We start from the raw sequence: 26,510 nt of genomic DNA on the forward strand, positions 1-26,510 counted from the left end.
CGTTATCTCGTGTTGTTTTCGAAACTGTCGGCGGCGGAGGTGGTGGTGGTGGTCGTGTCGAACTTCTGGTCGCTGTTTGTTCTCTCTCTCACACTCTCTTCGGGAATATCGTTTCGTTATTTTTTTTAGTTTTTTTTTTTAGAAGCTGTCCTTGTCCCATAAAAAAGTGCCACTCCGATGGATATTTTCCCTTCCCTGCGTCCCCTCCCCTCCCCTCCCTCCCTCCCTCCCTCCCTCCCTCCCGTTAGTCGTCACTCCCGCCGTACATGTCTGCCAGCTTCCTGAAGCGCGGGCCCCAGTCGTTGAGGTAATCGTAGTCCTGGTCGCCCCCGCTGCTGGAGGAGTTGAGCGAGCTCAGGGAGCCGGCGGTGGAGCCGCTGCCCTCGTAGTCGAACACCAGCAGGGAGTCGTAGGGGGGAGCCGTGGGGTCGTTGTCCGCCGCCTTCAGTCCCTGCGCGCACAGGAAAAAAACAACAAAGAAGAAGAGAAGATTAAGGAACGCTCCATTGACAGATGCTGCCTCTCCTATACAGATGGCTCCGGCGTGTTATTACATCTTTCGGGTTATTTTTACACCACGTTCCTTATGGGTGAAATATAGATCTAGATCTGCCCCCGCATCCCACTCCCCTTCCGACGAATACCGCATGCTGGGAAATATCTCCACGCCGTGAAAAAGGCAATGATTTCAACAGCACGGTGTAAGTAATCCACGGTTAGAGTGCCAGGCCGACTAAGCGCAGTGTCTCTGACTGCGCACTTTAACTGCAAATTGGCTAGAGTGCTGTCCACCTGCGTGTAACGTAGATCCCTGATTGGAGGAAATATGTCCAGTGTAGGCCCATACCGCCAGACCCCCCCCCGCATCCAGACTTCAGACGACCCGGTGACCAAACACATCAACTGCAGGAATACTGGAAAGGAGCTGTTTTTCCTCTCCATGTCCTGTCCTCCTGGCTGTAGTCGCCGCTTTGCAGCGCTCTCACGGAGGAGCCCGGGGGGACTGAGAGAAGTGTTCCGCTGACCTCCAGCGGACGCTGACGAGGCTGTGATGTGGAGCGGATCGGCGCCCCCCCGCCGCCGCCGCCTCGCCCGCGGGATGTCAGAGGACCGCGCCGACCCGGGCCGCTACGAGCCGCGGGACGCACGGACCCCGAGACAGACAGACGGCCCTGCCGACACCGCCTCCGGGCGGCGTGATACGCCGGGCGTCTCACAGCCAGCAGGGAGGCTCACACCCTGGAGCGGGAGGCTTCGCTGAACGCAGGCCGATATCCAGGAGCGCTTTCCACCTACGCGTCGCCGCGTTGGCATAGGTGAGCTTGCGCACTCTCAACTGCATTCTCGCCGTCATTCACCGCGCCGTGACAAGCTGTTCCAGATGGTTATTGATTTTTACGAGGGCAGCAACCGCTCATAATAGATTTCTGAAGTAAAGGCAGATTTCTGAACCACGGCTGTGAATAATGTCTGCTCAGGGCACGCACTGTTTCCAAGGACACCGCTTCAACGAATGTTCCATGTTCTCACTATTGGTGTTGAGCGTTGCCCACACAAACATCCTCAGCTGAGGACAGAAGAGAAATAATAAGACACTAGCAACAAACAAAGAAAGAAAAAAAGAACAAGGGCCTTCAAAACAAGAACCGTTTACAAAGTAATTTATTTGAACGTCATTTTGATAGTCTTCATATGCAACTGCTCTGTAATAATTATGAAATAGGAAAATGGCCTCGGTGAAATTATTTTCCTACAGCTAACCCTCATTACGTGTTTGCTTCAGGCAGCGGGGCTAATGTCTCCATCCACAATGTAACTGTCAAATCATCCATTATGACTCAAGCCATGGTCGCTCCTGCAGTTAAATCGTCCTCCATTGTTAAATGTGGCTCAACATCGCTCCGCTGGTCAAACATGGGCTCTCCGAACGAGGTTTGTTTCACACACCCTCCAGAGTTAAACAAGCGCGTAGGACGGAGTTCTCTCAACACGGCGCTGACGTCCGTCAATGAGCCCAACATATAATAAAAGCCTTGATCACAATGCTATTGACAGCAAGTAGCTCCACTGCAATTTAGCCCAGCAACAGACACATTACTCAATGGAATTAAGTGCACGGAAATACTTACTGTATACCGATATACAGTACAACAAAGGAACTGGTGTCATTCAGCACAAAGACAGCCTAAATAATTAAAGGCGCCTTGTGAAGGATGATGGAAGGCAGTAGGGAACTGTAAATTCCCCCACTCACCTTGGAGAAGACTAAAAGGTGGGGACTGGGAACACAACTGTAAATAACTGCTTAAACTTCAGACCTGAATTATTACAGCAAAGGCACATCTTTCAAATGCTTCATGGGGATACATGGAATAAGCCTGAGTAACTGCGCTGGGGTGAGTACACATGGAGTCACCATAGGCACTGACAGGCAGACCGGATATCATGTCCCCTGTGGTGTGTGTGTGTGTGTGTGTGTGTGTGTGTGTGTGTCAGGGGGTGGATACAGGGGTCCTAGGGGGCAAAAAAGTTTAGAACCCCTGCCCTAATGCATCCAATAATAAAATGCTAATAGTAACAGGGAAAAGGGTTTCCATGGCAATTAAGTAGTTGGCATTAGGCTTCAATTAAATTAGATTCATAATTCAGGTTCATTTCATTAAATGCAATTGGGTTCCAACTCCAAACAGACCACTGTTCCAGAGTTAATCATGTTTAAATTGCTGTTGACCAAATGTTTTAAAATTAATTCAGACTTGACCACAAGCCCACATCAAAGTATCCAAATAGATTGGATTTCCAAATGTGTGAAATTTGAATACATTGCGGTGTTTTCCTTAATTAATGCAAAACTGATTATAGTTATTTATTCTGGACGCAATCCTGAATGTGGATTAGATGCCTGCTGTTTCGAAAATTCACCACCTTCTCATACAACATCCTATATAGCGTTAAATGTTCCAGCGACTTTACAATATTTTTAGTTGCCCCAACCAAATGGACCAGTTTCAATGGACCATTCCAACAGCAGACATACTCATATAACTGACTGGGTCCTCATCAGAATCACATGAGCCTTCTGAAAATCAGCTCCTAAAATCTACTAATGATGCTAATGAGTATTACTAATTATACTAATAATGGGCACATATGTGATTAAACATGATTACTACACTACATCGTATATTGTGTCTTACAACAGGAATATTATTTTCACAATAAAAGTCTTAAAATGAAGACATCCTACGCACAAATATGTAGGGCGTGTCACAATCAAGGAGCCTTACTTGGTAAATAAGCAAGATAAACTCAGAAAACGCAGTCACGTATGGACGGTTAAATAAGATATAATGTTTAGTTTAAATCATGGATAATTACTTTAAGTTTTCCTGACAAGGATAGCGTTTAATTCATGACCAATTTAATTTAACTGTGTTCCCCGCTAATCTAATTTGAGTTCAGTGTGGCCCTATTTGAGATATTAAATTCCCCTGCCGATGGTTTAACTAGAAAGGAAATGGACGAGCAACTGAAAGAATCCATTGTAGAAGGCATACAAGACGACAAATTAAACATATCAGCTACTAAATAAACTCATTCAAAGTTTTGCTGTTCTGTTGCATAGCACTGCTTCATGATTTGATTCTATGGGCCAGTTGTTCTTTTTCCTTGGCTGTCTGCGTACTGTTTCCTGGGTACAAATTTGCAGCGATGCCTTGATTTGTTTTCACCCCTTCTCTTCCCGTCTTGAGGAAGAGACCAGACAGACTGAAAACCAGTACACAACAGTACATGGTACAAAAAAGTAGCTAAAAACATACAGTACAAACGCTTGTCGCTGGGGCATACAATTGCACCGCTAGCCACAATAATTTCGTACCTTTTTTTGCTTGGAAAACAAACATCATTTGTACCTTGCTGCGGCACTTTCAGGGTACACTTGGGAAATTTGATCCTTGAAGAACAGAAATGGCGCTCTGCGGTGGAGTGTAGCGGAGGAATGGGGGCGCGCGCCGGTTTACCTCGTTGATGAAGTCGCCGATGTCCCCCGGGTGGGGCGCGGCCGATCTCAGGGGGTACTGCGGCTCGGGGTGGATGGGTCGCTCGTCCATACGCCGGATTCCCACGGGCTTGATGGCGTCGGGCTCCACCGTGTCGGGCTGCTGGAGCTGGCTCAGGTCGTAATCCTGCGGGACAGATGGGAGTCAATCCCAGGCCACCTGGCCCCCGCGGGCGGGAAGCTTACGGGCGGGGGCGCGGGGGCACGCGCCCCGCCCAACGCGGTCGTACGGGCCCAGGTCGGATAAACAACAACAAACAACAACAGAGCACCCGTTTCAGAGGACTCGCTCATCTCCCCAGCAGACCTGGTCTCGCTGGCTGCGGAGGCGCTGATAATGGCCCGCACGTACCGGACTAAACGGATTGAGCGCCACCGGCCCGTTTTTCTAAAAACAAAAACAGAACAAAGAAAGAGTGGCGTGAAAAGTAAAGAGAAGAAAGGGCTCCTTTTGTCAGAACAAGATTGTTCCAATCCTTGTTTTGTTTGTTAAAAGTCAAAGGACAATTTCATCCAACAATGCAGCCGGGATTCAAGCGGCGAAGGTTTGGAGCAGAGAAAAATGCTGTGGTAAAAGGCGCCATTGTTCGGCGACAGCAGAGCCCTCGACAGGCAGCGGCGGATACAGGGAAGCTGATGGAATCCTATTTACATTTTCCAGGCAACCTGTAATTCGCGCATATTCTGTAACATGACAGCTTCAGAAAGAATGCCAGGGGTAGAAATGTGCCTCCTCTTTAAATGGTAGGGCTGAACACAGAAAACTGAGGGGGGGGGGGGGGGGGGGTGACAATGGATTCTAAACTGAAATATAATCGCTGAACAAAAGACGTGTTTAGCAGAGGCAGAGAATCATCGCCATTCATAACAATGTGTGATTTATGGCTCCTTTTTATGAGATCTTCCAAAACAACGTACAACGTCAATCCCCCTTCCTCCCGCACCTTCTGACTCCCCCACCCGCCCCCAATCCACTACGCCGAGTCACACACACGCACAAACACACACACACATACACACACACATACACACACACACATACACAAACACACACACACACACACACACAGACACACATACACACACACACACACAAACACACACACAAAGACGCTCACTGATAAACATACCCACATACATGTACGGACATAAAAACATACACATACACACATACAGACATGCACACATACATGGACACACAGACACACAGACACACAAACAAAGACGCTCACAGATAAAACACATACACACATACATGTACACACATTAAGGCATAAACATACACACACACACACACACACAAACACCGCAGAACTGTCTGTTGCTATTGAGTTTCACAGACACTGTTGCCCCCGGGCTGGGAGAAGATGGACAAGAAGATGGACACATTCTTCACAGCAGTACTGGCCTTACAGTGTGCTATTGGCTGTGAGCTAATAGGGCCGCGCAGTTTGGACACGGAGCCACGAAGACTCGCAGACTCCCAGAACATCCAGAGGGAGGACCACCGAGGCCCAGGGGTCAGGCCCTGGAGAGAGCCATGTGTTCCAGCCCAACAGCCGCTCAGGCTAAGCTGCAGTCAACTGGCTGGCCCAGGGGATCGGGGGAGGGGGTGCGACCTTTTCGGTTTCATAACTCCGAGGAAAGTATTCTTCTGGAAAACATCCCCCCCCACCCCGCCCCATTCACGCTTTTCCTTTTTTTTTTTTTGTATGGATGATTAATTTACAATCAATTCAGTCTGACCTCTTTTTCCATTATTTCGAGAAGCGAATTTCACAAAATGTCATTCGCCCCCCCGCCCCCCCCGCCCCCAACCAATTTTCTATTATCTTTTGGTAGTTTACATAACAAAAGAATCCAGCAGTCACATTTATATTTTCTTCCTTGCGCAGTGTCAGGACCACACACACACACACACACACACACACACACACACACCTCGCTCCCCAGTTCTATTCCTCAATTATCTTTTGTTCGTTTACATGACGGGCGGATTCACGACACCGCGCGCGAATCTGAAAAACACGTCACTTGAATTCATTAGCGGGAGATAAGGGAGGCGGGCTCCGGATCGGACCGGACCGGAACCGGACCTTTGCATAAGCTGACCCCGCCGCCAGACGATTGCAAATGAAAGACTTTGCGATGTATGCAAAGCGCACGGAAACCCGCACGGCGAACCCGAGCCACAGGCTCATTTACATATTAACTGATTGTCCCCGCCCTTTGTATCCATGTTTCCACAGCACAGCCCTTTCACCCGGCCAATAAAGAGGCTGGAAATCCCTCACCCGCAACTACAAGCACAGCAGACCCCGGAGAGAGAGAGGCTGTAAAATCTACACCAGACTGGCGAGGGGGGATAAATCACAAGCAATATCATGTTGTAAAATATCATTCCCTGACTGTGTGAATAATGAATTTGCTCTTTTTTTTGGGAGGGAGTTAATATTACCATAAGGTCATATCTCCAGTATGGCCATTAGACAGTTTCGATCTTAACATCGAGGTTACGACCTCAAAGCGGAAATAAATAAAAATGCATAAAAAAGTCTAAAATAGGTGCATCGGGGAGAAAAGGGAGTCCTGCTGGGTATGAGCGGAAATGAAATGGCGGAGAGCTCCAGGAGGAGGTAGGCAATAGGCAGGCGGGCCACAGCGGGAGCGATAAGGCCTCATAAGGGCCGCTCCGTGCCTCTATGACTCAGCGCTGTTCATTCGGCCGCGCACCTCAAAGATCCACCATCCCAGACGCCACAATTTCCTGCGACGGTGTAAAATGCGGCCCGTCCCGAAATGAAAGAGCTCGCTCGCGGTAAATCTTCCTCGCGTCAACGGCTATTGATGATAAACGGCTATCACGGGCTCTCGCGGATCCATTTTAAATCACCGTGGCGACCGGGGTCCTCCCCCCATCTCTCTCTCTCTCTCTCTCTCTCTCCCTTTCTCTCTCTCGCTCCCTCTCCCTCTCTCACTCTCTCTTTCTCACTCTCTCACTCCTCCCTCTCTCTCTCTCTCCCTCGCTCCCTCTCCCCTCTCTCTCCCCCTCTCTCTCTCACCCTCTCCCTCCCTCTCTCCCCCCTCTCTCTTTCTCTCTCTCCCCTCTCTCCCTCCCTCTCTCCCCCCTCTCTCTCTTTCTCTCTCTCCCCTCTCTCCCTCTCTCTCTCCCTCTCTCTCTCTCTCTCTCCCTCCCTCCCTCTCTCTCTCCCCCTCTCTCCCTCCCTCTCCCTCTCTCCCTCCCTCCCCCCCTCTCTCTCTCTCCCTCTCTCCCCCCCCTCTCCCTCTCTCTCTCTCCCTCTCTCAGGGAGGCAGTAACCGGTCAGCCTCCATCTCTCCGCGGCGGCAGAAAGGCCCCTCGCTTTCATCCCCGCTTATGCCCCGTGAAATGTCCGTCTAAATCAAAATGTAATTGGTAAACGGCAACATTTGGATTGCGTTAGCAGCGCAATTAACAACATTACAGGCTAATTTAAGACTATAAAGAGGAATTGTCCCAGCTTGGTGCAATGGCAGTGCTCGATCAACACTTGGGGCCTCTGGCAAGAAAAGTCCATTTGCAATATTGCTTTGCCTTGCTTTGCGAAATCATTCCCCGATATTAACTCCTGAGAAAATGGAAGAGCTTGATTAGCGTGAAGGCGGCGGGGGGATGCTGGGATACCTGGTCCTCCTCTCCGCCCCCCTCCTCGTCGTACTTCAGGATGTTGTCTCGCACGTCGTCCTCGGGGTCGATCAGCAGCTGCTTGGCCTGGCGCTCCTTATCCCTCCTCTTCATCCACACCACGAACAGCAGCACCAGGACTGAGGGAGGGAGAGGGAGGGGGAGAGGGAGGGGGGAGAGAAAGAGAGAGAGAGGGAGGGGGGAGAGAGAGAGGGAGAGAGGGAGGGAGAGAGGGAGAGAAAGAGAGAGACAGAGAGAGGGAGAGGGGAGAGAGAGGGAGAGAGAGAAAGGGGGGAGAGAGAGGGAGAGGGGAGAGGGAGAGAGAGAGGGGGGGAGAGAGGGAGAGAGGGAGAGAGAGGAGAGAGAGAGGGAGAGAGAGTGAGAGAGGGAGAGAGAGACAGAGAGGGGGAGAGAGAGGGAGGGAGAGGGAGAGGGGAGAGAGAGAGTGAGAGAGAGACGGAGAGACGGAGAGGGAGAGAGGGAGGGAGAGGGAGAGAGGGAGAGGGGGAGGGGTAGAGGGAGGGGTAGAGGGAGAGAGAGAGAGGGAGAGGGGGAGAGGAAGAGGGGGAGAGAGTGAGAAAGAGAGAGAGGGAGAGAGGGAGGGGGAGAGCGAGGGAGAGAGGGGAGAGAGAGAGAGGGAGAGGGAGAGAGAGAGAAAGGGGGGGAGAGAGAGAGGCAGAGAGAGATTGAGAGAGAGGGGGAGAGAGAGGGAGAGGGAGAGAGCGGGGGCATGGGGAGAGAGAGGGGGAGAGAGAGAGGCAGAGAGAAAGAGTGGGAGGGAGGGAGAGAGGGGAGAGAGATAAGAGAGAGAGAGGGGAGAGAAGAGAGAGGAGAGAGCAAAGAAAGATGGGGGATGATGGTACAAGAGAGAGGGATGAAAGCAGAGACAGAGAGAGGGGGGAGAGAAGAGAGATAGATAGAGTGGGAGGGAGGGAGAAGAGAGAGGAGATGATGGTATAAGAGAGAAGGATGAAAGCAGAGAGACGGAAGAGGGAACAATGTGAAAAAGACAGGTACGAAAGCAGACAGAGAGGGAGAAGGAGAAGAATGGCGAAAGAGCGGGGAGGATATCAGAAACAGACAGACAAGACACGTTATTACAGGAAACGCACGGGAGTGTCCTTAACCGAACGTTGACTTCGAATTCAGAGAAAAGGGACCGACGAAGCCGGGTGTGTGACTGTGCGACTGCGCGACGGCGTTCCTCGGCGACGCGCGCCCTTACTCAGGAGGATGATGATGCAGAGCAGGATGGCGATGATGGCGCCCGTGCCCAGCCCGGCGGCGATGATGCGCTGCACGTGGGTGCACTCCCCGCTGCGGTCGCACTGGCACACCTTCACCCGCAGGTACGAGGTGTTGGACAGCGGCGGGTTCCCGGAGTCCGTGATCACCACCGGGATGTCGTAGATCCCGCTCTCCAGGAAGCTGATCTTCAGCCCCAGCTGGGCGTAGTCGCCTGGGGAGACCGGGCGCGGAGAGTGTCGGTTACGTGTCGATACTACGCATCAATTGTGCCGGGCGAGGGGGAGGACTCGGGTCACGTGACACGCTGACTCACGTGACCGCACATTGACGCACATCGACCGCACATAAACACAGGTAGTTAATGGCCATTCGATGCCAAAGGACAGAATTATAAACTGCCATTTCAGGACGATACTGAGAGATATATTACACGCTTAATGGGTACTTCATTCCAGAAACAGCATAACCGCAAATAGCATAACCGCCAAATTAAAATTAAATAAATTTTATTTCCCCACGCAGAGGAAGCAGTTATTAAAAAGGAACTCAGGTGACCACCGCTCACCCCTGTCCAATCACAAGCTACTCCATACTTCCATGTCCTTTCCTCTTCTGCAGTCTTTTTTTATCACTTCATGAAACCAAAAAAATAATAAAGCTAAGAACACTTATAAACATCAAGCCATTAGCATAATCAATTCTCAGTTGCGTCAGTAAATAAACCAAACAAACAAATAACAAAAAATGGCTCAACTCATAGGCATGACTCATTAATGCATGCAAATCGCTTAATCTATTCTAATCCTTTAAAACGTCTTTTTCCCCCGGAAGCAGGCCTTCCCTTCTCGCGGCGCAGCGGTGGTGAATCCAGTTCCGTCAAGTAAAAGTCCTCCACAATATTTTATTCAAATCACCAAATCTTCTGTAAGGAGGTAGAACTAATTGGTGAGATCACCTGGCAGGACTTTCACTTTCCACCTCGGGTAACAAGCATTTAACAATCGTTTTAGCCTTCAAATCGTATTTTTATCTCAAGTAGAAAATATTAGCTTGTTTTAAGTTACTGTTTGCTTGACAAGTGAAGATTTCTAACCCCATTGGCAAATCTTGAAATGTGTCAAACCGTATCACCTCATGGGCAATATTTTTGTCCTATTTAGCAATCAAGTAATAGAAATAAGATTTGAACACTACAATGAGGTTACATGAACTGGCATTAACCAATGTATCTGTTAACATGAATGAATGATATATAAATGCATCAAACACGGAATTAACTTGTTATTAGTCAGTAGTTAGCAAATACATAAAGAAATGTATTGGTTACATTAATATTTATACATTTGCAAACCATATCACTAACTTATAATTAACTAACCATTAACAAATACAGTAACTTTCTTCATTCCAGAATTCATGATGTACACATACATCAGTGGCGGCCTGTAGCGTAGTGGTTAAGGTAAATGACTGGGGCACGCAAAGTCGGTGGTTGTAATCCCAGTGTAGCCACAATAAGATCTATGATTAATGCTTCATGCAACCTGACAGTGAAAGTGTTTTAGTTTCAGCGGCGGGGCCAGTGGCTGAACGTACTGCTGATGCGGGTGAGGCTCCAGTTCTTGCGGACGGCCGAGGGCAGCTCGAAGGCGAACGGGCCGGCGTTGCGGCTCAGGTCCTGGTCCTGGGCGGTGATGTTGATGGCGTTGGGTTCGGGCTTCTCGCAGATCTTGGTCTCCTGCGGCTGGATGTGGGGCGCGTTGTCGTTGATGTCCATCAGGAAGATCTGCATAGTGCCCGTCCCACTGGCGGGGGGGATCCCTGCGGGGGGGATGGGGGGGTCAGCGCACCGCAGGTGGCTAAAGTGTGTGAACGTGACGGCGAGAAGCTCTGGGAACTCTGCTTCGAGAGAACAGCGCGGGAAAATGGCTCATTACTTCTGCATTATGTATTTTATAATCAGGCTCCGCGCTTAGCCTGCGCTGCTAAAAATGCAGCACTCACAGAGGCTCCTAATGAGCTGTCAGCACGCTGCTGTTACCTCCGCTGTACCGCCCGTACAAACCGAAGGGTCTGTTTAATGTGCTCCTGTTGTGCGCGTGAGCCACACCTCAATACGCCGCGCAGGTAAGTAAATAAATAAGTAAATAAAGAAATAAAAACAGATCATTGAGGCTTCGTAGCGAGATTGTGACGGATCTGAGTGGAATAGCAGTCTCAGGGTCTCAGCAGGCGGATATGAAGGTGTGCGCAGCGGTGAGGGAGCTACGCGCCGCGAATATTAAAACGGCTTCAATAAGCGGACCGGCAACGCGCAGCCCAGGCCCGTGCGCTCACCAGATAAGCGTGTTTTTCAAACGAAGCCCACAGCTCAAAGGAGCCAGTCGTCCCATTCTCAACCGCTAACGACTTTAAACAGCCTATAGGAAATTTAACCCGCAGTTCTTCTCGTACATAATGACTGCAAACTGAAGGCACCTTCATAAGACAGCACAGAAACACGCGTACCTTAAATACAGAATACAGTGATTCATTGACTTTATCCTATTGGGGTTTTTAGTTTAAACACAACACGTACCGTTGTCCGAGGCCAGGAAGGTAACGTTGTACATATCGTTGTTCACGTACGGCGACTCTCGGTCCAGCACGGCGATTGTCGTTATTCGGCCATTTATCGGGTCGATTTTCAGCCAGTTTGCAGGATCGTAAAGCTTCGAGTATCTAAATATAAACATACACAGGAAGGGGAAAAAAAACAAGTGTCATAAAATCCCACATATACCATGCAAATGCTCCCGGACTGAACCTAAGCAGAAAATAAAAAGTGATTTCAACACTTGATTTGAACACCCACCAGTAGGTTTTTTTAAATATTTTTTGAACTGGATTTCTTTTTTTAATTACTGAACTGGAAGAGGCTTCTGGTCAAAATAAAAACAATGTATGCATGTTCAACACGTAGCGATCTACACTGTTGTGTAACCCGTCACCACTCGTGACAGTTTGATATCTTCACTTAAGCTGCCCAGGTGTCATACTGGTCCAGTTATCCCACAGATTCCATAGATGCTAGATACCTACACTGTAACAAAAGTCTGTCTTAACAAGTGTGTTTTTAGTCCTGTAATGAGAGTTCACTTATTTCAATGATAAGTGAAATTGCGTTACCCCATTGGCAAATCTTAAAAACACTTATTGTCAACTTATTTGGTAAAAAAGTCTTATTTATTTTAAGTTTAAATATAAGCATAAACTATAACTCCACCATCATAGTACTGAAATCTCCGTCTCCCTGCCACTGAAGAAAAAACACTTTAAAACAAGGTTACATGAATTGGCATGAACTAATGTACTGTGGTTGTTAACATTAATTATTGATGTACAAACACATGAATTATGCATGAAATTAACTTTTCACTAGTTAATGTATTTGCGAACTACTAACTAATATACATTAGAAACATGAATATTTATATATTAGCAATACATAGGATTGTTAATTGGCATTAACTAATATAGTTCACATTAATGATGTACACAATAAACAAAGCTGTACAGATTAACTTCTCAGTCGTTAAATAATTAACAACTACATTATTTAATGCTAATTCATGTAACATTATTGTAAAGTGTTACCAACATTCATATCTATTGCAATTTAAGCATGTTTATTAAGGGGCGTGGCCAGGGGCAATGGATTTCCGGTACTTTTACAGAGCAGCAGCATTTATAACCATTGCGGGCGCAGAAAAAAGGGCTTGAAATGTACGTACGCCACTTTGAAAGCATAAATTGGGATTTATAAAATAGAAAAACTTGACGCGGAAATTGTCGTACATTTACGTAAACTTTGATCCAAGTGTACGCACATTATGGAGGCAGAGGGAAATAGCGACCCTGCAGGCAAAGTAGTCAAATATGTTCTCATGGCTATTTCACTTAATTATTTTGACTGCTAATAATATCACTTGTCAGAAGAAAATCCATGCCTGAGTAATTATTTTGTAACTAATAAAGCACATAACCTAAAATAAAAGAATTTTCAATTTATTTTCATAATGGACTTGGGGCATCAATTCTGTTGTAGGACATTGCCAATGGCAGGCTTCGGATGGAGATGGAGAGGGTGTTCAGGGACCACATGAATTTTCTGGCCCATGATGATGGCAAATGGCTGGCATTTATATAGCGCCTTTATCCAAAGCGCTGTTCAATTGATGCTTCTCATTCATCCATTCACTCACACACAAACGGTGATTGGCTGCCATGCAAGGCGCCAACCAGCCAGTCAGGAGCATTTTGGGGTTAGGTGTCTTGCTCAGGGACACATCGACACAGCCCGGGCGGGGATCGAACCGCCGACCCTCCGATTGCCAGACGACTGCTCTTACCGCCTAAGCCAATGTCACTCCATGATGACTGGCTTATGAGCCAATTTTGATTCCCAAGAGCAAGCGGCCAACCTCCAGCCAATGCCAATAAATGTACAGATTTTCCAGGGTTTCTGGCAACTGGAGCGTTCCAGAGGGAATTGGTGGACACAGGTCGGGGATCTCACAACCCTCACTGAGCCTCGTGATGCCATCCGTGTGGGAATGACCCAGCGATACATACGGTTTCCTTACATCGTGGGTGAACAGACCAACATCAAAGTGCAATTCGCAGCGACGTCCGCTTCCCCAAATGTAATTGGTGCGGTCGACTGCACTCACATTGCAATAAGGGCACCACACAAGGACGAATTCGCTTTTGTGAATCGAAAGCATTTTCATTCCATCAATGTCCAAATTACCTGTGATGCAAATCTGATTCTGATGAATGTAGTTGCTGGATGGCCCGGCTCAGCCCCTGATTAATTCATACAGAGACACAGCAGGGTAGGGCGCAGACTTGAGGCTGGAGCTGTGTCTGATGGTTGGCTGCTTGGTAAGATAAAAGCTTATAGGAGTCTGTGCTTTTAGGAGTCTGTGCTGGCTCCTCACCCCATTCCCCAACCCGCAGAGCGCAGAGGAGAGGCACTACGACAACGTCCACAGTCGGGCACGTTCCCCCGTGGAGCTCACCATGGGGCAGCTGAAAGGGCCATGGCCATGCCCGGATGCAACAGGCGGCAGGATTTTGTACCACCCGGCAAAAGTCTGCCGCATTGTCAGGGCATGTGCTGTCCTGCACAACATCGCGCAGAGAAATGGACTCCCCCATCAAATTTGCCCGATGACCCTCACCCTCACCCTCACCCTCCCTCACCCTGCTCTGCAACCGCGTGTAGACGGGATGCATGGCCTGTGAAATAAAGGCCAGGCTGCCATGCATGGTATTGTGAGTGAGTGTGAAAATAAACCACATCGGGGTTTTGAGAGAATGCTGGATCGATTTATTTTCATCTCACGTAGCGTTAACAATTCGGTTAGCTCCAAAAGTAAGTAGCTCATTCAACAGGAATAATAGTCTTCCAACACGTCATGACATGCCGCGACTCTTAAAGAAACAGTGGCCACAGGTTTAAGCGAATTACACCATTCTTAACATCGTGTGCTCACTCGCCACGGTATAAAATGTTTATTTTCTTTACGAGCTCTTTGAGAGTGGATCTAATTTCGGACAACGCTGATCTTATTTCCCTCAGTTCCAGTGTGATGTTGGCGATGGCCGTGAGCGTGTCAGTTTGCGTCTGCAACGCAGCAGCATCAGTCAGGACGCGTGGCGCACAAGGCTGGCTCAAGGGACGGGAGGCATTGGAGTCGCTGGGAAAACAAATGTCAAACGTTTAGGTTTGGTGCACTACACACGAAGCCTTGGACTGTTTACCTCTTCAACCATGTCCGTGTCTCCCTCCGTCTCAGTTACCACACCGGCGACTGGTGATTCCCCAATAACTGAGGCCCTGCGCTCGTCAAAGAGAGAGAGGGCTGGTGTCCCCGTGCCTACACCAGTGGCACTATGCAGGGCGATGCGTTTTTTAGCGGTAACTTTGAGGTCGGACCACTTCTCCTTCACCTCGACGTGGATCGGCTTTCAGAGCCGGCAGCACTGACTGCTGCTACAACATGTTGCCACTGCATGAATTTAATTTAGTTTGAAATGCCAGCGCTATGGCTACCAAACAAAACTTTCATCCTGGCCTCAATCTCCCCCACAAGCGTTTCAATCACACAGTCTGAGAAATTTCTCTTTTCACCTTTCTGCTTTGTGCCATTTTAGCATAGACTTTGCTCACATAGGGATTATCAAGGACATTTAAATGCTCGTCAATATTAATTCAGGGCGTTTCTTTAACCATTTGTGGGTAATTGTGGGAGTGAACTAGGCAGTGTGTATCAAAGGATTTATCAAAGGAAATTACGCACTGGCAGGCATAGGCAAGGTGCTATAGATCGCAATATTATTTGGAGTACGTACTACATTTAGTGTGGATTCGACGCAGAGTTTTATAAATGAGGCCCCAGAGGAGGAAATGCATCACTAAGAAGCAGCAGAGCTCACCGTCTGGGTGGTCTACAGGATCTGTGGTCGTACTTTCAGTCGTCTACAGCCGACAAGATCTGGAGGTCACGTCAGAGTGAGTTGAGTTTACCTTATTGTTTGATCCATGAAGCGGTCAGGATCTTGGGCAGTGTAGGCTGTCAAAATGGTTTGAGGCGCCACCCCCTCTTCCATCCTGAGAGTTTTGGGGTTGGGGTGGAAATCGGGACTCTCGTTCACATCGATAACTTTAATGGAGACGGTCGCAGTTGACTGAGGAGGGAGATGAATTCCTCTGACCAGGGGCAGTTCGTTCTCCGCCACCACAGTTAGCTCAAATGTCCTACTCATCTCATAGTCAATAGGCTGTAAAAAGAGAAGAGGAGGAACAATATCACGCTTCAGAAGGGGAACAAATCGGTCAATACCGTCATGTTAGAACTATCTACCAAACACAACGTCTCCCAGTAGACTGGCAGTGATGTTTTACTGAGAAAATATGGTGTAGGGTAGTAAATATTGGTCAACAGCCATACATTACAAATCTGTACCATACACATGCACCACAGCCTGGCGGTAGAGTTTTACTGGGTAAATATTACATTCAATTGTGATCGCTTCGCAGAAGCCTTTATCTGGAGTGACTTACAGGAATGGAGAACACCAGTGTTAATCTCAGGAATTCTAAACTGCCATATCACCATGAAGGTACAGATGCCCATTTATGGTCATAAATGTTGTCACAGCAAGCACTCTAAAAATATGGTGCATGCAATAATTTAGTGTCTAAAAAACAGCACTTTTCTCAAATGTTTGCATTATACTGTCTTATAATACTGTATGTCATTACAGAACATGTGAAAACTGCCTTTTAATTAGCCATTAGAGAATATAATAAAACAAGCGCGTCTTTAAGAAAGAGGAGAGAAACAGGTAACTCAAGACATCACGACGTGTGGGAAAGGAGGCCCGCGCCTTACCTTGACAACGGTAACGAGGCCCTCGTTAGTGCTGGGGTCGGTAGGGACGCTGAACATGCCCAAGGCATCCCCTCCAGTAATCTTATACACTGCATTCCACATCATAGTGTTGGGCTGGTCCTTATCAGTCACCGTCAAGTTGGCAACGATCACATTTATCCTATTCTCTGCCACCTCCCCATAGAACTGCATGAATACAAGAGAAGAAAAATAAAACCCCACACTCACAGTCACCACACACACACACACACACACACACACACACACATACACACTTACAGTTAGTACACACACACACACACACATACACTTACAGTCAGCACACACACACACACACACACATACACACTCACGCACACTCACAGTCACCACACACACACATACACACACAAAGACGCTCACTGATAAACATATACACACATACATGTACGGACATAAAAACATACACATACACACGCACACACACACACACACACACAGACATGCACACATACACACACACACATACACACTCAGTCACCACACACACACACACAGACACTCACTCACCACATACACACACACACTCACAGTCACCACACACACACACACACATGCATGTACACACACAAACACACAAGCAATTACAAACCATGACAGCTATCAGATAGGCCTCTTGAATATTTCCTCTCATTTAAAAGCTTTGCTGCAACACTGCGGTGGCCCATTACAGCAGGAGTAATGGCGTTTTTAAAATAGCAGAGTTATTTTGGTTTGACTCAAAGCCCTGAGCCATGACAATGGATGAGCCTCACAGCATCCTGAATGAGCGCCACGGTGCAGGTGTGCAAAGTGTGCCACGTCAGACCCCGCGAAAAACCTCTCTCACACCGCCCCCACGCCCCGGCCAATGGGAAACGGGGGACACGCAACACGAGGGGCCTCTCTTTGCGTTACGATAATGCCGTACATCCACGCACAACGGTATGGTGGATAAAATCTTTTTTAATGCGCAATTCTGTTCACCGCCGCATGCCTTGAATAGTCGATGTGTCCCTGTGCGGGGTGCGTGTACATTAAATCAATGATGAAGTGATGTAGCGTACGCGTATTCACTCCGGCAGACTGCGCTGATGCAGTCCTAACGCCGAGGGTTTACAAACGCTCATTAAAAAAAAAACAGCAGCAAAACATGTTTAATTAGGAAGGCACCCGTCATAATGACAGCTTTCATCCGTCTGTTTTCAGTGCGAGTGCGCGACGCTTGCCGAAGCAGGGAGATGCTGATTCTCAAGCACCCAGGAGTGTCATTAATATAAAAAAACCCAAAAAAGGCGCTCCTGAAAGCCGTACTTACGGTGTCGGTGGTGAACTCTGGAGGGTTGTCATTGACATCTGTGACTCGGATGACAGCAGTGGCGGTGTTGGAGAGCCCATATGTTGGGTTTCCCTCCATGTCAGTCGCCTGAATTATTAAAGTGTACCGCTGTACTTTCTATGAAAAAAAAAAAACATGGAGAAAAATCACTTACAGCATTAACAGTAAAGACAACATGAAGTCTTCAACAGGCACGCACCCACCCCCGTGCACACCCACGGTGAAATTCCGTAACCCCCACACACACACACACACACACACCATCCACACCGCTCCACTGAACGCCTGCGATGTGGATGGTACCAACAAAAGAAAAAGAAGGAAAAAAAAACGATGAATAGTTCAGCTTAATAACACCTTATCTCTCCGCCGCGTGACTGTTAGGGCTTTTGACCCAGCGCTCTGTGGCTTAGGTCACCGGCAGACAGACAGACAGACGTGCCCGTATTACCACAGGGACATAGCGTGTGAGGGTCACGGTTCTTAATATCCTGGGACCCACTGGGCGTCCGACCCTCTTACAGATGCCTCCTTTTCAGTTGAAAGACGGGAATTTCGGTACCATAATGGGAAGCAGACGAAATTCCGTAACCCCCACACACACACACACACACACACACCGCTCCTGGCTCACGCAACGGGGTGCAGCCTAATTATCAGAACCAGAGTCACATACACATCTGCCTCACCCCAAGTTACCCCCACGGTTCATCCGCTTCAACGTTTCACTCCGCCTTGATGAAATGAAATTAATTGAATAATGAAATTTTCAAAAATGTAATGCCTGGCAGACAAATTCAAGGCTGAGATCCCGGGCGACTCACAGAAGGGAAAAATAAATAAATCAATTAATAACATTCGATTGTTGAACCGATCTGACATCGTTCTCTGACACCGATCTGGAGGAAAATAAACGAGGTGCGGTAGGGCAACGTCTTCATTTACCGGGAGAAACGGGAGGAACCGTGAAAAACTCTCACAAAAAGGCGCGCACACCACCGTTTCTGATTCCGACAGAAGAGGAGCTACCGGGGTGACAGCGAGAAACGGTGAATACATCTTAAAAGAGAATTTTTATGATTCAACGCAAGCAGAAGTAGACTGAGTAAAAAAATAAAAACGTCAAAACCAGACCTCCTGCGCCACCCGTATTCATTACCGGCGGCTGATCTCATTGGGCGGAATCGCGGCGAGGCTGCTGAACGCTGGGTGGACTCCGGGCTGAGAGGCGGTGAAATGCTATAAAACCCCCCCCCCCCATTCATCTCCCGTTGATTAATAGCGCGCTCACCTCGCGGTCCAGCCCGGCGGCCACGGTTATGATGCCTCCGGTCTTGTTGTTTATGGTGAACATGTTCGACGTCGGGCTCTCGGGATTCTGGGACAGGATCCTGTACCGCAGAATCCCGTTGGAGGTGGCGGGGTCGTCCTTGTCCAGCGACGTGACGGTCATTACGTACGATCCTGAGGGAGGCGGGGGGGAAAAAAAGGTGTTACACGCACACAGACACGCGCACACGCACAGTATTATTTAAAGATGACATGTTTTAACAGGGGTTAACTACGGCGCTAAACTGCTGGATTCCGCGTTCCATACTTGGGAGATTGTGTTTATTTTGTCTATTAATCGGTAACTGGAACAGACGGGCCAAGAAGAGTCCCGTCAATTTAATTGACAAAGACGAGACTCTGGGAACTTCTTCATTGGTTTACCACCATATGGTGGATGGCGAGTCGATACGAGACAAATGGAAGCCAATATTACGTGATACATTATTCAAGTGACATTTAAAGGTCATCAATTAACGCGCTGAGCAGGGCCTTTTTTTTTCACCTGGCTTCGATCCCTCTGGAACCGACCCGTTCCAGGTCTGATGGATGAACTCGGGCCGGTTGTCGTTCATGTCGATGACGTTCACCACGATGTCGATGGGGTTCTCCACCTGGTTTCCGTTCAGATCCACAGCGTGGGCCCGTAGCTGGAGAAGGAAGTTACCCCCGAAATGTTACCCCGATGTTCCCCCGAAAACTCAGCGAGGACACTTCAGCGTGCCACTGAATATGAGCTCTCTCTCTGGTTGGCACCAAAGCCACCAAAGCGTGAACTTGGCTACTTCAGTTTTTCTTTCTTGATTCATCGTCATATTTCAGCCATAGTACCTATTGTTGCAATCAGTGTGCGCTTTGGGCCAATATTATCACCGTTACACAAAAGACTATCAGTTTGGCTTGATGCGAAAATTCAATAATAATAATTTGCAATGGTTGGATCATATAAATTTAGACTTTTTTTTTTACAAAGGTCAGATATAATTAATGGCCTAATTCAGTCGACTGTAAACTAAAAAGTCATAGGAAAAAAACAAAATCTCTGTTTTCTGTTACATAGTGCTTGTAGTTTTTGTCATATTTCAGTCAGGAAAGAGATGTTAAATGTTGTCTTAACAAAAATGAAATATGATAGGGTAGCAGGATTAAGTGCTTTGCGATACAGACTTTGGCTGTGTCCTGCCTCGCTGGTGTGTGTATGCACTTTCTGTTACACAGGGGGAAGTAAAAATCTGGAAAGGTCACAAACTGAAACGAAAATTGCTGCCAAGTTTTCGTAAAATGCATTTTATATATTTTTAACTGCGTGCACACTACAATATGGAGGAAACAGAGAAAATCCAGCAAGAGGCCAGAACAATAATAAATAATGAATGTACAGTAAGAGTGAATGTATCCAAAAATACACACCCATACCCACACCCAACACATACCGGAACACAGGCAGCCAGGCAGCCTACAGGTGGACACACACACAGACACACACACACACACACATACGGCGCACTCCTGCAGACTGGTCACTCCACTTACATGGAAGTTGGATATCTGCTCGCGGTCCAGAGGCTTAGTCACAGACAGCTGTCCTGAAATGGGATTAATGATGAAAATGCCGGTGGGAGGCTGGTCAGCACCGGGCCCTGTCACGCTGTAGCGAAGGAGGCGGTTCTTATCGCGGTCCGACCTGATCTAATGACACGGGGACACAGCGGAGGAACGGGTTTTAAACGGCGCCGACGTCACCTCTCAAACGCCAGGATGCATCAGAAAAATGACATTCTCAGAGGAGACAGAGGACGAATGAGGATAAGGAGAACAAACTAGTCACCCCGTTACTCAATTAATTACTGAGGACACGATACATTAGGAAAGACAGATCTCCTCTTTCACACGAGGCAGGGATCGCTCCCTCTGAGGGGGTTAATTGTGTTTTCTCTACACTCCTCGCTACGCTAATCTGGACATGCTATCGCTGGGCCTCTTCCAGCTCGCATACGCCGTTATTATCTCCCTGCAAAGCCACCCATTAAACCAGCATCATCTCCATAATTCAGCGGATTAAACGCTATGTATACAGATGGTATACAGATGACTCTGACACACAAACACGGAGAGCGTTTAATGAGAAGTTATCTTCCCGGTAACCCACTGACTGAGTGACTGACTGGGAAGTCCCTGGGGAGAGGGAAGGGAGGGGGGGGGGGGGGGGGTGGATTAGGGAAAGGCGCTCAGCTCGCCCGTGACTCAGCATGGGTGGGACGCCAGGGGGGGTGGTGGGGGGCGGGGGCTTGTGCGGACAGCATTCCTTACCCTGACCAGCTCCTGCGGGAAGGGGCCTCGGGAGTTTTCGGGCACGTTGATGGCGGGAATGACCCAGTCTCTCCTGACGCGCTTCAGCAGGGAGCCGCCATCGCTGTGGTGTGGCGGGAACAGGATCTCCTCGACCTGCTGAGGGCCCTCAGACTCCTTCCCCTGCAACAACATTTACATTTAGGTTACATTTCCCTCTCTCTCTCTCTCTCTCTCTCTCTCTCTCTTTCACGCACACACACACATCTGTACCTTTGAAACAGGCCAACTGTTTTGTCATATAGGGAAGAAATTGATTGCAGGGATGATTACACTTGATTACAAGGTGTTTCTTCATCTCTGGCTTTCAGGTGGCTTCCCCCACTCGCTCGGCTAGGTGAATTATAGGCTCTTTTTAGCCTTCCCAGTTACGCACGGGACAAAAAGCACAACGCAGATAAATATGCTAACATAATCGAGAACGGCAAATCTTTCCCTGGCTGTTATTCATTGTGCGTATTCCATGACAGCCTTTATACCGGGAGCAGAGATTTTCAATGCCTTTGTACTCTTAGTCCTAAGAAGTGGTTATTGGAATCCCTCGCTATAAGTCACGGGATTTTCTCATCTGATGCGCTGTTACATGGCTCCTCAAAAGGCCCCTTTATGCTCTGTTGGACACAATGAGTACAATTATAAACAAAGGCAGGCATACCTGCAAGGCAAACATTAAACACACAGATGGATGAAACCCTTTTTTTTTTTTCTTCCCTTTACTTTGTTTGGGGAAAACTGAAGTTAAACCAGAAAAGTCAGAGTAACCTTGAGAAGCTTCTCTCCTTCTAAAAAAAAGGGATGGAGCCTGATGTTGAGAAAGTGATGGATGACTTGCAGTATGAGCCGAACAACTGTCTGTTTGTTACGGGGCTCCCACCCTCCGCCCCCCCCCCCCCCCCTTCTCCCTTCTCCTTGTTTCTATGAACTGCCGGTTTGTAAAAAAACCCGGTTTGGTAATTTGAATAATACCACACTAAAAATAAAATGATTTGGAAAAAATCTGAGAGAAGAAAAGAAATTCATTACCGCTCGTGCCCCGGCCTACCCTCGCCATCACAACTTCGGGATTGTTGGAGCGCTAATGCTAATCATGTTTGAAATCCGATTATAAATTTAATACATTTAAATTCAGGGAAGCAGCTCCAACGGCTACCGCGAACATGACTCAGAAATATTTATTACCCTATTAAAATGGGGGAGAATTAATGCAGTAATTATTTGGGACCTGTGTCAGGAGTGATGAATGCGGGGGACGGCTTGCTTAGCGGAACAGGCATTCATCTCGGGAGCTGGGGGTGGGCGTGGAGGCTGCTTACCGTCTCTTTCCTCCGAGTGGAGCTCCAGGTGCCGGCAAAGTCACGTGACCTCCCCCCCCCCCCTGGTGTAAAGTCCTGCTATGACCAGCTTTAAATACCCGCTACCAGCTGTTTCAGGATATAGCTCGAGCTGGTCAAACCATGTTGAGCGTGGAGCTGGTCAAACTGGTCAACCAGCGACCGGCTGTTTCAAAACGGAGCAGTTTTTTTCAGCAGGACAGAGCAGGGGTGTCAAACCCAGTGTCTGCTGGTATTTGTGGTTTCCTTTCAATCAGCAGCCAATTAAGGCCTTGAGGACAAGCCGTGTGGTCTCTTAATAAATGACTTAAATTAATGACTTGCGCTGAAACGCACTGAAAACCAGAGCACATTGCGGCCCTCCTAGACTGGAGTTTGACATCCCTTCTGCAGAGCGAAGTTTATTTAGGGACGTTTTTTTTTTTGCACTGGGTATAAAAAGAACAGTTCCTCTCAGTTTTAAGGTACAGGATAATTGGTGCCCCACTTACAAAAAACTCTTTTGAATCATCGAGACAGAACATGTCAACAAAATGTGACTACTGGAAGTCAGTCATGCAGAGAAGTTGTCCTCAGTTTTACCTCTAAACCACAAACTGCTGGTTTACCTCGGAAGGGTCATTCACACAGACTGAATGCAACTCTTCAAACGTAAGGTAGGGCAGACAACTGCAATCTTATTTCTCTAAGTAAACTTCCATTATCGATAATACAAGGTGTGTCACGACTAATCAAACAACACAAATGCCTGAATGCATGTTTTCAAGGGACTGAAATGCTAGGCATGGTAAACGCAAACAAACAAAAATAAATATGCCCATTCCGCTTATAAAAGTAGCAATTTCAAAATGCAAATCCTGCCTTTCTTATGACAATCAGAGGAATACTTTGACACGAGCCGCTAAAATTAGCCTTGGTACAGTATGCAATTTCCAAAGTTAATTGTTCTAATGGCAGCTATGAAAATCTTTCCTTGCATGCTGGGAATTCATGGTTGTTATGAAGAGGCAAATATTTTGAAGGCAGTCGCGATTGCAGACTGAAGACAATGTAGAAACTGGAAGCTCCAAAAAAAAAAAAAGCAAAGTCGTCTCAGCAATTAACTCCTTGGCTGTCAATTTATTTCCACCGCTACACTTTTTTCCCGATGTAAGAATGAAGTCAATATCCCCTTCATTCAAACGGCACATTTTCTGGGGCTTTCAGTAATAGGCCTGCTGGCGCATGGACAATGCAGAAGGCAGACTTCAAGATTTAGCGTACCATGACAGATCCGCGGTGGCGTTTGACTTCTTCATTACGGAGACAGACGTTAAGTCACACACCCGGGCCTCTCTCCTTGCATTACAATTCACCCGCTGCAGGCTTCGCCGCGACCTCTGAGAAACTTTTAACGACATCTCGGAGAGATTTTTATCGCGGCGAAAACACACAGTTTAAACGGAGAACGCTGGGGCACAGGCTCGTTCGGTTTGGATTTGTACGGTCCTGTAACAGTCACTTGAGAGACGGAAAGCGCTCAGTCTCGCTGTGTTTCTCAAACACTCCACGCTAAGCCCTCCTGCTCACATATTCAACACAGTTTCACATTCTTTTATGACAAGTAAAGATTTTTTACCTTCTTTATGTGTCCCCTACTCGGTAATGGGAAAAACAAGAATCAATTTGAAGCTTCTTTGTCTTGCAGACTACAAAATGGAGGACTACCAAGATTTGAAAGGCAGCCAGTGAAGTCCATTACCGCTATCAGTAGATTATCATGCGTATGCTTTCCAGTCCAAGCCAGGTGTCCTTTACAATCGAAATGTTTGGCTGGGGAAGGGAGGGGGTGAAGGTGAGTTTGTCTGTAATCTTATAGTGATTCACTGTATTCTTATAGTGGTTCACTGTATTCTTATAGTGATTCACTGTATTCTTATAGTGATTCACTGTATTCTTATAGTGGTTCACTGTATTCTTTAAGCTTCTGTAAGAGTTTCTCTCCATCTCCCTATCTCCCACTTGATAGCAACCACCAACCTCCCCCCCCACCCCCATACACACACTCACGCATATACAATGACACACACCCACACACTCGCACACATGCAATCACACACACACACACGTATACCCACACACCCACCCACACACACACGTATACCCACACACGCACACATGCACACACACACACACACAGCTCCACAGCTATCCAGTTATGCTTGTTTGTCAGGTCCAGTACAGACGCACATAATAGAACATTATCTCCCAGTGTGCAAAGTGATATGAACGTCTGCATTGAAGAGGGGCAGAGAGTCTGATGGAGCAATAATGACGGTTGATGTAACCATACTGTTTATAAAGAAATCAATAGCCAGAACTGATGTGTGCGGTTTCAACAGATCGTTACGTGCACTCAGCACACTGTCTAATTAAAGGCGTGTTAAAGATGACGCCGGACTTTGGAAAACGGGAGCGAGACAGCGGCCGTGAGAAATGGAAATCGCGCGGTGAAAACCCGCTTAAGTCCGGCACGTCTCTCGCTCCGCACGCCCACCACCTGGAACGTCGGCGGCGAGCGATCGAACTCGAACGCTCGGCGAACGAGCGCGGCGTATCAATTTCACGTCCGCTCATATCTCTCCGCGCACTCTATCTGAGCTCCCCGCAGGCCGCGCACGCGATAAATCCTCGCACGCGTGACCATTAACGTGGAGCATGACGGACCCAGAAGCATTCCACCCGCGTCAGCACGGAGGAAAGATACTAATGTACACTCTCGAAAACACTCCGGTGTCTCCTGCGCTTCAAATATTTATGATAATGGCCCGCATGATTGTCTTGTATAAATGCAACGACTGTCTGCCGCGCATTGGCGGCGAGTGGCGGATCCTCCTTCGGAATATCACGACAGTGATGAATGCTCTCATTAAAACCACATATCTAGCGCAGACAGAAGACTAAATGAGCAGCGAGAGACGGGCCTCCTTTCTGCAGGGCCACTGCGGCGTGTCTTCAGGAGCCTTTGTGTTTAAAGTTGACCGATGGCCGACTCACGTGCCACTTGTTATATTAACTGGGCCCTATAAGCTCTTTTTTCTTTGTTTCTCTCGGAGACGTAATTGGATTTAGGGCAGTCGGCATTAGGACGGAGGTTATCAAGCAGATGGTTACTCTAACTGTGGAATGTAGAGGGATTACGTATGCGGGCAACTCATTACTGTATTAATAAGCACTTGAATGTATGATATGCGGTTGTTAAAAGTGCTTGAGCTGGCTTTAGTGATTATTCAGTGGTATATTTGGCTTCTGTGTAAAACTGAATGTAATGAAAGTGGCCTCTGATAATGGCCACTGCAGAGTGAATTAGTATCAGAGGTGAGCTTCCTTAAACTCCTACACACTAAAATACATGCTAATTAAACACCACCATTTCTCTGTTATCTGAAGAAGTCCCCCTCCAAATGCGACTGTGACTTAAAGGCCACGTGACATCGCGATTGCAGGCGGTGACGTAAGCACACAGAGAACAGGAAGCAGGGGCGGAGTCACAGCCCGCGCCCCGCGTGATTGGCACGCCGTCAAACCTCGGGAGCGACGCTGTTTCACGAGCGCGTCTGACAGAGCAACGAGCCGGCGGGAAACGCCGCGATGTTATGTCACCTCATCAGTCACGAGCCGCCAGGCGTCTCCTAACGAGCTCCACACTGCACGCACGCGCGGGACTGAAGGTTAATTGACACACTAAATT

General features: G+C 47.9%; 1 protein-coding gene across 1 annotated transcript in view; it reads right to left on the reverse strand.

Moving 5' to 3' along the window:
* Positions 1-244: 244 nt before the first annotated feature.
* The window catches only part of LOC133127196 (cadherin-2-like), a 72,717-nt gene continuing 46,451 nt past the window's right edge, over positions 245-26,510 (reverse strand). The window contains exons 4-16 of the mRNA XM_061239895.1: positions 21,411-21,572; positions 20,634-20,789; positions 19,606-19,750; positions 19,063-19,235; positions 17,751-17,888; positions 16,415-16,600; positions 15,547-15,800; positions 11,551-11,693; positions 10,569-10,793; positions 8,950-9,183; positions 7,725-7,864; positions 4,023-4,187; positions 245-451 (exon numbers count right to left, since the gene is read on the reverse strand). Coding sequence (XP_061095879.1) covers positions 245-451; positions 4,023-4,187; positions 7,725-7,864; positions 8,950-9,183; positions 10,569-10,793; positions 11,551-11,693; positions 15,547-15,800; positions 16,415-16,600; positions 17,751-17,888; positions 19,063-19,235; positions 19,606-19,750; positions 20,634-20,789; positions 21,411-21,572 — 2,328 coding nt within the window. The remainder of the gene's footprint in view (positions 452-4,022; positions 4,188-7,724; positions 7,865-8,949; positions 9,184-10,568; positions 10,794-11,550; positions 11,694-15,546; positions 15,801-16,414; positions 16,601-17,750; positions 17,889-19,062; positions 19,236-19,605; positions 19,751-20,633; positions 20,790-21,410; positions 21,573-26,510) is intronic.

The sequence above is a fragment of the Conger conger genome, chromosome 4 (genome assembly GCF_963514075.1).
Source record: "Conger conger chromosome 4, fConCon1.1, whole genome shotgun sequence".
In the NCBI taxonomy this organism is placed as follows: Eukaryota; Metazoa; Chordata; class Actinopteri; order Anguilliformes; family Congridae; genus Conger; species Conger conger.